Consider the following 10,595-nt stretch of genomic DNA (forward strand, 5'->3'; position numbering starts at 1 on the left):
AAAACCGACCTCCGGAGGTCGGAATTTCAAAAATACAAAAATAAAAATACCGACCTCCGGAGGTCGGAATTTCAAAAATAAAAAACAAAAATACTGACCTCCGGAGGTCGGAATTTCAAAAATACAAAAATAAAAATACCGACCTCCGGAGGTCGGAATTTCAACATTACAAAAATAAAAATACCGACCTCCGGAGGTCGGAATTTCAAAAATACAAAAATAAAAATACCGACCTCCGGAGGTCGGAATTTCAACATTACAAAAATAAAAATACCGACCTCCGGAGGTCGGAATTTCAATATTACAAAAATAAAAATACCGACCTCCGGAGGTCGGAATTTCAACATTACAAAAATAAAAATACCGACCTCCGGAGGTCGAAATTTCAACATTACAAAAATAAAAAATACCGACCTCCGGAGGTCGGAATTTCAACATTACAAAAATAAAAATACCGACCTCCGGAGGTCGGAATTTCAACATTACAAAAATAAAAATACCGACCTCCGGAGGTCGGAATTTCAAAAATACAAAAATAAAAATACCGACCTCCGGAGGTCGAAATTTCAACATTACAAATATAAAAATACCAACCTCCAGTGGTCGGAATTTAAAAAAATGAATATTCCGACATAAAATAAAAACCGACCTCGAGAGGTCAGTAAATACTGACCTTCAGAGGTCAGTAAATACTGACCTCCAGAGGTCGGTATTGAATAGCGACCAAGCTTTTTCCGACCTAAGCTGGGATGTCGGTTTTAGGTCGGTATTTCAAGGAATACCGACCTCCGGAGGTCGGTATTCACAGTTTTTTTAGTAGTGAATCGATCAGGTCCCTGCTGTTTTGAAGCTTGAAATATCTCTCTCTTTGAATGAATGAATAATTTGTTGTTTGTTCTTGAATATATATTTAGACATGAAAAGTTATTATCCAATGAACAAGCAACCTCGTCGCTTTTGATTGGTGGAGTACGCTGCAACTTCACTAACTTTCTGACGCAGACAGCTTTCCAGCTGTTCAACACTTTGACCACTGGACGAGTATTCATACTCTGCAAAGGACCAGGTCCCTGCACTTGTGAGGAGATCATCAAAACATCAAGGAGCATAAGCAATTATCACTACCTTAAAAGTATGAACTCCCTAACTTGAATCTTAAATTACTATAATACCCCAACTTAAAACACCCAATCTATTATATATTCTATATTTAATTTTATATTTATATACTCTATATTATACTAAATGCAGACACCTTTTCACATTTATGGGTAGTAACTTTTCCAAAAGGTTGTGATTTTTTTTTATAGAGTTGTGACTTTTTCGATGAGTTATGACATTTTCGAAAAGTTGTGATTTTTTTGAAGGGATGTGACTTAGCTTAAAAGACACGATAAGCACCTTTTTATACTATCCTTTGTTGTCTATAAATACAGGGGGTTTCTCACACTTTTAAACTACGAATTTTCTAAGTTTCTATTATTCTACTTAAAACAAGGAAGATTGTGAGAGTTGTTCGATTATGCAATTACAATATTTTTTTGTGGGTAAATTAGATAGATCAATAATAATTGATGCAAAAAGGAGAATGAAATACTCAAATTCAAACGAGAAGAGTATCGTGATAATTACTATGCACTCATTTTCATAGCCATAAAATATACTTTTGCAGCAACTCTTCCTTGACAAGAAGTTCAATGATTTTCCGTTGCACAAACTACAACTTGGTGTTCAGAATCTGAAAAGTCTCGAACTGTTGGAGAAAAAGTATTTTATCAAAAACTTGTTTGAAGAATCCAAACTACATTTAATAAGTACTCTTTCGTTTTCAATTTATTTATTGTACTTTTATTTTTATTCAGTTTAATATAGAATGTTTTTTTTTCTTGGGGGTGAGGACGCATCTTTAAGACCACAAAGTTAAAAGACATTTTTATAAATTCAACATATGATCCTTAAATTAAAAGTCTTCTTTATTTTTTAAAATTCATATCAAATTAAAATTAGACCAATTTATATCTATCTTTTTTTTTATCTACACTTCCTTAAAAGAATGAATTAATAACTTAAATGTTAAATTATTATAATACCTCCAACTTAAAATACCAAATGTAGTATATCTTCTATATTTTATATTGTATTATATTTATTTATGCATATTATATTATATTATTTTATATTAAAAAATACAACTTTTCACATTGAAGGGTTGTGACATTTTCGAAGAGTTATAACTTTTATGATGAGTTGTGACCTTTTTGAAGGGTTGTGACTTTTCCGAAGGGTTGCGACTCCAAAGAGTTGTGACTTTTCTGAAGGGTTGCGACTTTTTTGATGATTTATGACTTTTCCAATGAGTTTTTGACCTTTCTGATGGGTTGTGTGACTTTTCTAAAGGGTTGTGACTTCTTTTTGATCAGGCACCACGAGCAGTTTTTCATACACTACCCTTTGTTGGCTGTAAAAAGAGGGGCTTGTTGGAATGTATGCGTCCAGCAGTGACCAGGGGACCAGGTCCCTCAGCAGAACAACAATGCAGAAAGTAAATATCACAATGTAAAACAGGCACACGATTTTTACGTGGAAACCTCCTTGCTCAATGGCGTAAAACACGACCTGTCTCAACATGACTTTTCAAACTACTTCCACTAATCTTCTCAAGAAAAAGTAAAAGCCAATTTACAAAAAAAGATTAGCCTACTAATCTCCACACTAAGCCAATACCTCCTATCACTTAGTTGAGCCAGAGCAGATACCACACTGCCCACTATACTAATCCTAACCGATTAATATAGACTTTGCTAAGCAGATACCACATTGCCCACTAAATCAACTAGCTCCTAGATGACTTAGACTTTGACTGAGCAGATACAACACTACTCACTAAATCGGCTAACTCTAACCGACTTAGACCTTTCCTGTCACGACTCGATTTCTCAAGTCATGATGACACCTACTATAACCCACCAGCAGGTAAGCCAACCCGTAACCCGGAACTACAAGTAACGGGTCTTTGGATAGAAACTAAACAAGAGTAGGCAAATAACAATATAAACAAGTAGAAGCAAACCAAAACATATATACAAATAAAGATCCCTCCCAGAACCTGAAAGTCACTAGTACAGAGCTACTACAAAATGAGTACAAGTCCCAAAAGTGGACAACAGAGATTAGACTGTCTCGGAAGGTAAAAGACAAGTCTATATATACAGATGGAGACTGAAATAGTACAAAACGCCGTGTGCTCACTCCCGTCTCCGAATCAGTCTGATCCAAGCTCGATCAACGCTGGCTACTAGTGTCCGGACCTGCATCACAAAATAGATGCAGAGCATATCATGAGTACTAAAACAACAGGTACCCAATAGGCATCATAGGCCGACCGAATTTGAAAAGTAAAGGCAGTATGAAAAGAAGGAATAACACAAATCGAAGTCAAGAACGAAAATCTAACTAACAATGGAATGCACACGAGTGTAGAAAGAACTAATTGAAGCAATCTATAAGCTAACTACGCCTAATTGGACCCCCATAAGCCCAAAGGTACACTCGTGCGCAAGTTAAATAAAAACCCGAACGGACCCCCATAAGCCCGACGAGTACATAGAATAACTATAACTAAAGAGAATTGCATATGAGAACCCAAGAACGGAGAACACAAATCAGAACCTCAACCCCAATTAGTAAAAATCTAACAGTACGGAGGCCGGACCTCGAACCGAATGCTCACCAGAAGTACCCAAGTAACCAATCACAAGTATCAAATATCTGAGGCCGAAACTCTAACCGGATGCTCTATATAAGTATCTGGGCAATAGAGGCCGGAACTCTAACCGGATGCTCTATATAAGTATCTAGGCAATAGAGGCCGGAACTCTAACCCGATGCTCTATAAAGGTGCTAATGTAGCTGCTGAAAGAGTCCCAATCGATCTATTCTCATAAATGTCCGTGGATCGCCATCCACACCTAGACAATCAATGTAAGTCCTTGGAACTGAATCGAAAATCAAATTCAAATCGCGAAGTAGAACTAGTGTCGCCGACGTAACTCTTGAAGCTGTAACATTGGGGAATAAGGATAACTATCATCGGAGAAAATGTATCGCCTAGCTAAGGCCCAAACTATCAGGCTCAAGTCTGCTACACCAGTCTACAAGGATCTAAGCCGACCGAGCGGTGTCGGGGCAAAACTAAGGCCTAACGGATCCAAATCATGTATTTCTAAGGCAAGCCCTAGTCAAACCTAAACTAAGGCCCAAATACTTCAACAAATAGTCATCGAGCATACAAGTACTCCACATAGCAAAAAGGGACAATTAATAACACAAAACATGCTCACAGTTACCCGATAATTCCTAAAATAGACCGAAAACATGATTTTCTAAACACCTATGCATGATTCAATCACTACCAACCCAAATCCCAACTAATCAACATGCATTCACACTCTCAAGCTCAATCTAAGAGAGGGAAACCGCAGCCTACTTGTAGGCCGATCACACGCGCTCCAAAATCACTTCTCCGGAGCTTTCCTTTTTCGAACGTCCTCGAAACGCTGCCCCACTATCAAAAATAGAGTCACAACGTTATTACGGTCGTTTAGACACCAAAATCACAATAAACGGAGACGGACCAATTTTGGGTCAAAACGGGGAAAGTGGGACCCGCGCTGGAAATTCCGAAATTAACCCCAAAAGTGGGTCCTAACCAGTTCGCCCAGCTCATGTCCCAAAATGGGACACAATTCGGGGCTTGGGAACAACACAATATCAACATACAACACAATATCAACATGCAACCAAAACCCAATTTACCCTAAAACGGAACAACAATAGCAGTAGCTATTTACAAGAAAATACCAGAAACGAGGGTCCAGATGCTGAAACCATCACACCATGACGATCCTCACGAAAAATCCCACAATCTAGGCTTTTGAATCACCAGATTTGCACCTAAAATGACCAAGAAATCACCTTTTAAATTTTCCAAAAATTGAGCTCGAAATGAGCTAAGACAGCAGCTAAAACACAACTTTTTACCTCCAACAAAATTTAAATACGAAATCTACCACGCCAACACGTTCTCCTTGAAAAACCACTCAAGATAGCCCCAAGAATCACCGAAATCGGATCTAAAATGACTGGATATCAAGTCTCAAAAATTTCCAAAATCAAACTTACAAAAAGGGTGTGGCAGTAGGTATTTCACGAAATTTACCTCAAACGGAGACCCTAAATCAATTTCTGAGCTCACCAACGCGTTCCTTGCGAAAAACCCCACAAGATGGACCTTCGAATCACTGAAATTGGACTTGAAATTAGAGAATTATGAAGGTTTGAAGTTGAGAAATGGGGGCTGAAATATGGCCTGCACCAGCTATATATATATCAGCTGAAAAGCTGATTTTTGCCAACTTTAAAATCTCCGACGGGGTGTTCGGGATTCGTACGGAACCCGGTAAAAATAAAATAGATATGCTATCCTACTAAATTCGATATTCCGGACTCAACGGCGCAGTTGCAATTCCCATCAGAGGTCATTTCGATAAAAAGTGGGTCTCACTTCCAATGCAATTTTAACCAAAATCCACTAAGGGGCTCGAAATGAGTCCGGAGGCCTCGGGAGTAGAACGAAAGGTCGTTCTAGACCAAACTTAACATTCCGGAGCTAACCGAGCTGACGGAATTTCATCTAAGCACGTTTTCCAAGAATGTTGACCAAAGTCAACCTTAGGCAAATTCAAAGGCTAAAACGCCTAACGGTCCAAACTCGCATCGAAGGCCTCGATACTCGTTCCAACTATGCTACTAGCCTAATTTGGCCACTCCGGAGCTGATGGAACAGTCAGAATCCTCTTCTGAGGTCGTCTTCTTGAACTTTTGATCGAAAATGATCGTTCAAGGTTCATAAGCTCCAAAACACAAAAACTCGCACCAAGACCAAACGAACGACCAGGTGACCGAACTGTCAGTCCCAGCAAGTCATAAATGACTTGGGATCGCTACAGGAACGCTTTAAACGACACATAGAATGCAAGACACAGAAATGACCAGGAGGGTCATTACATTTCCACACAAACAAATATCTGAATCCTTTATAGACTAGGAACAGATTTACAATATACGCACGGAAGTTTAGCTCCTAAGACACACTCTAATGCTTGCAACTTGATCAGGTCCTTGTTGTGCTTGCCGGAGAATACTTCTTGAATGTGAGTCTTTGCAAGTGTTCTTAAGAATTTTCAAGTTGCAAAAACTGACAAAACTCAAACTCAACAAAGACGCTTCAGCACACTATCAAGTCCCTTTGTTGAGCATGGGTATTGTTCTTCCTTCAAGGTGACCTTCTTTTAAAGCTTATGAATTTTCTCTGAAAATTCAAGTTTTTGTTTGCCAAGTCTTGAGTTTGTGTTTTGTGTTGAGAGATTATATCAAAATGAACACAAACTCCTTGAGACCGCTTATTGGCTGAGAGTCTGCCTCTCTGGAAGGACGTGCACCTACCACATCAGAAGTGACAGCTTTTCTGACAGCTGTCTTGTCGTCCTTTCACATACACAGTCTTGCAGGGACCAGGTCCCTTGCAAAATTTTCTTAGTAAGTTCTTGAGAAGACGTGCTGGCTCTCTCCTTTTGAATGAATGAATTAGTTTGTTGTTTTTCATGTTGCCTAAGTCAACCATCAAGAGTTATTGACCATTGGACAAAAAAACTTCGTCCATTCTGATTGGTGTAGTACGCTGACGCCTCACCAACCTCTGACACGACAACTTTATAGCTGTACCCCATTATAGATCTGGTCGAGAGAACTCAGCCAGGGACCAGGTCCCTGCATTTGTGAGACACTGAAATAGACAGTCTCGTCCGCTCTTCCTGTTGGTGCAGTACACTGTGCTTTTCACCTACCACTTGACATGACAACTTTACAGCTATACCCCATTTGAATCTGGACGAGAGCACTCTGCCTGAGACCAGATCCCTGCATTTGTGAGGATCATCAAAACACCTAGAATATAACATTTTCCCCCTTTTTGATGATTACACACAAATATTCCTCACACTGAGTTTATTCATTCATTTCACTGTCATCAATCCCAATAACAAGGATCTGATTCCTTGTTAGATCTCTAAGTTTGTTAAATCATCAAAACTCAACATCAGCTCCAAAATAACATTTCCCCCACTTTTTGATGATAACAGACTTATTCACCAGTTCCCCCTATCAACAAGAACTCTTTAGGTAACTGGAGTTTCATCATCCCCGAAGTTTGTCAAATCATCAAAACATCAAAATAGCATTTCCCCCCTTTTTGATGATGACAAACAACTTCTTCCCCTATCGGCAAGACCAGGTCGTCTTCAAGTAGCCATCATTGATTCCCCCTATCGGCATGACCATGTCTTCTTTAAGTAGCTAGCATTTATTCCCCCTATCAGCATGACCCTGTCTTCCTCAAGTGGCTAACATCATTGATCTCATACCTTTAACAGTGCTTCATCAAAATTTTAAACTCCATTTTAAAAAAATATTATTATTATTATTATTCTTCTTAAAACACACAATTTAGTATATCTTCTATATTTTTATGATAAGAAACAATATGCACATACTAAGACTATACATTTTTAACTATAAATGGAGGGGTTTCCTCACATTTTGAAACTACGGTTTTTTATGTTTTCTATTCTTCTCTTCTTAAAACCTCAAGTTTGATTTACAAACATTGACAAGCTCAAAGTTCAGTGAAATTAGAACACTCCATAACATGAATGTTAAATTAATCTAATACTCCAGCTAAAACATCCAATTTAGTATATCGTCTATATTTGATATCAATATTTCTTTATATTATATTATATTAAAAGTAAGAACACCTACAAAACAATAATAACAAAGTAATGCACTATGGAGAAGGAGTAGAAAGTTTATTTAAGAGGTGTACCTAAGAGATTTTAAGAGTGACTAATTTTTAATTAAAAATAGTGTGGTGCATGGTTTGATTTTCACGTGCAACGCATGTGCGTCAAAACTAGTATATATAAGTTTATGACAAGTTTCATATCCAAATATTTAATGGTTAAGAGAAATTGGTGACTACTAGTGAGACAATGGCACATGAAGTTTCACATGGTATTGCCTAGTTTAATGGTTAGTGTCGAAGTATTCAGACCATAGATTTGTTGAAGAACAACACTATATGCCCCACTGATTCTTATAATTTGGAAAAGAAAAAAACACCATTAAATAACATCAAGATGGGAATAGCAACAAAACTACCGCAAATAAAGAAAGATAACAAGGAATAATGGGATGACTCATTATGTTATAGTCCGTTTCAATATGCCTGCTTATCTTTCCAAAATCCTAATTAACTTAGCCCATTTGTTGTTATTCTGTACATAGATATCCACAATTCATTAGGTCCAGCATCACATGATTCTGCCTTGTCTACCTAACTGAGGGTGGCAACTTTAGTTACAATTCAAAGTCAATCTCCTCAACTATAAATAAACTACTAATTCCATGAGCCATTTTGATCATCAAGCAGATTACAATTACTCAAACCTACTAAAAAGTAAACAACCTTTTCTACGTTCTTATCTTACAAATAATTCAATATGATCAGTGTTACAAAACTGATAAAAATGGCAAGGAGATGGCATAAATTTGCAGCCAAGCAAAGGAAGAGGATTTCTTTTCCAAGATCAAGTTACCATGGTGCAGAGAGTTGTAGCATAGCATTTTCTATTGTTGACAAAGGGCATTCTGTGGTCTATACAACTGATCAGAAGCAACTTGTGGTTCCATTGGCTTATCTTCAACACGAGGTAATTGGACGACTGTTGCACATGTCCGAAGAGGAGCTGGTCTTCCAAGTGATGGACCTATTACATTACCATGTGATGCACTCTTTATGAACTCATCATAGCCCTCATTAACAGAGGTGTAGATGCAGATCTTCAGAATGCTAGCTCTACTTGTATCAGTGGCTTCAAGTCGATGCTCGTCAGCTTAATTCCTACAAGAACCAAGAAACCTTCAATTGCTAGTGCTGAACTAACTCTGATAAGCTTGTAATGGATACATGATATTCAACAAGTGTACATAATATTAACATCTAGTTATTCATCAAAACTCCATATTCTTACCTCCAGACTGTTAATTTTATAATTTGGGAAATTCGGATTGCATATCCTTTCTCTCTAGTAGTCTTGCACCTACGAATATATAGCTTGTGGCTTTCACAATCACTGGATAAGTTGATATGCTCAATTAAAAGAACGCAATGTCAAAAGCTTCATTACGTCATTCTTTCCAACAAGAAGGAAAATAAGATTGTTGACTTAATTGCAAAAGTATGCACCAGCTTTGGGCTTCCGCAAAAACTAATTTCAACAAGAGATCTAATTTCCTTGTTGTTAGTGTTGTCTTCTAAGTAAATTTGTCAAACAATTGAATGAATAATAGCAGTAGGTATTAAAGTCCAAAAAAGCTTAGAAAATTTGGATAATGTAAAGGGAAGTTGATCCTTTATTGCACAAAAGAAGGCTTGATATCATAACTAATAAGTCAAAAGAAGAGTAGAGAAGTTTGGAAGAGATTAGCAACTATAAAATCTCCAGAAAGACTTCTTTCCCTCTCTCACTTTTCGCCCTCAAAGATCAGATCACATCATGATAAAGCACACAGCTCTACATACTATGACTTATATGGTACTTCTGCTATTAAAATTCTAACTGAAAAGACAAATACCCCATGCAGAAACTTTTAGTAGAAAAATATATAAAATGTTGTTTTACTCCCTCTATTCTAAATTGGGAGTATTGCTACAGTTAGAGAGCATGATACCTTTCAACATGAAAATGCTTTACTGTATTTATTCCCAAGAAACTTCTGGTGTTTCCTCAACATCTTCAAACTCTTGCCCTTGCTTAACCAATTCTTGATCAAACATTGGGAACTGCTGCACAAACGCCTCAACGTATGCACTGGCCTGAAAACGTCACCAAAATCTTTCTTCATGGAGGAAAACTAGCATTGTAACTAATGCAACACATAATCAAACTAGCACTACATAAAAAGGTCTAAATGGCGGAGGTTTAATAGAGTGGGTTAGGTGCAACCCGCAAATTACATTAAATAACATGGGTTGTGTTACTGTCGGAAAATATGTAACAGGATTTGAAACCGCTGCCATTGAAAAGAGAAAATTAAAGTCATTATACTCTCAAAATACAAAATATTTCTTTCACTCTCCGCTATTCCTCCGCCACTCCTCCTCGCTTCTCTGCTACTCCTCTGCCGCTCCTCCTCGCTTCTCCGCTACTCCTCTGCCACTCCTCCATGCTTCTCCGCCACTCCTCCTCCTCGCTTCTCAGCTACTCCTCCTCGCTTCTCCGCTACTCCTCCGCCACTCCTCCTCGCTTCTCCGCTACTCCTCCGCCACTTTTTCACCATTTCAAGGTAATTTTTTCCCTCTTCTCTCATGTATTTCAGTTTTCTCATCTCAATCGATTGATTTCACTGGAGATTGAATCTTGGAAAGTTTTGTACACAATTACTGGTTGTGCTTACCAGCTAAGTTCATTTTTTTA

The 10,595-nt window shown here is 37.9% G+C and overlaps 1 protein-coding gene across 1 annotated transcript; it reads left to right on the forward strand.

Moving 5' to 3' along the window:
- The first annotated feature begins 8,645 nt into the window (after nucleotides 1-8,645).
- On the forward strand, nucleotides 8,646-9,078 carry LOC125829558 (auxin-responsive protein SAUR68-like). The gene is made up of 2 exons (XM_049508772.1): nucleotides 8,646-8,842; nucleotides 8,943-9,078. The coding sequence occupies exons 1-2, from the start codon at nucleotides 8,646-8,648 to the stop codon at nucleotides 9,076-9,078; spliced, it is 333 nt and encodes a 110-aa protein (XP_049364729.1).
- Nucleotides 9,079-10,595: the final 1,517 nt, after the last annotated feature.

Source organism: Solanum verrucosum, unplaced genomic scaffold, assembly GCF_900185275.1.
Source record: "Solanum verrucosum unplaced genomic scaffold, falcon-dt-bn FXZP01000031.1, whole genome shotgun sequence".
Classification (NCBI taxonomy): domain Eukaryota; kingdom Viridiplantae; phylum Streptophyta; class Magnoliopsida; order Solanales; family Solanaceae; genus Solanum; species Solanum verrucosum.

Excerpts from the sequence above, each read along its gene's own strand:
- LOC125829558 (XM_049508772.1), top strand. The coding sequence starts at position 8,646 with ATGGCAAGGAGATGGCATAAATTTGCAGCCAAGCAAAGGAAGAGGATT. Across the intron at positions 8,843-8,942 it reads CACGAGGTAATTGGACGACT|AGGTGTAGATGCAGATCTTC; the intron begins GTTGCACATGTC and ends CCTCATTAACAG.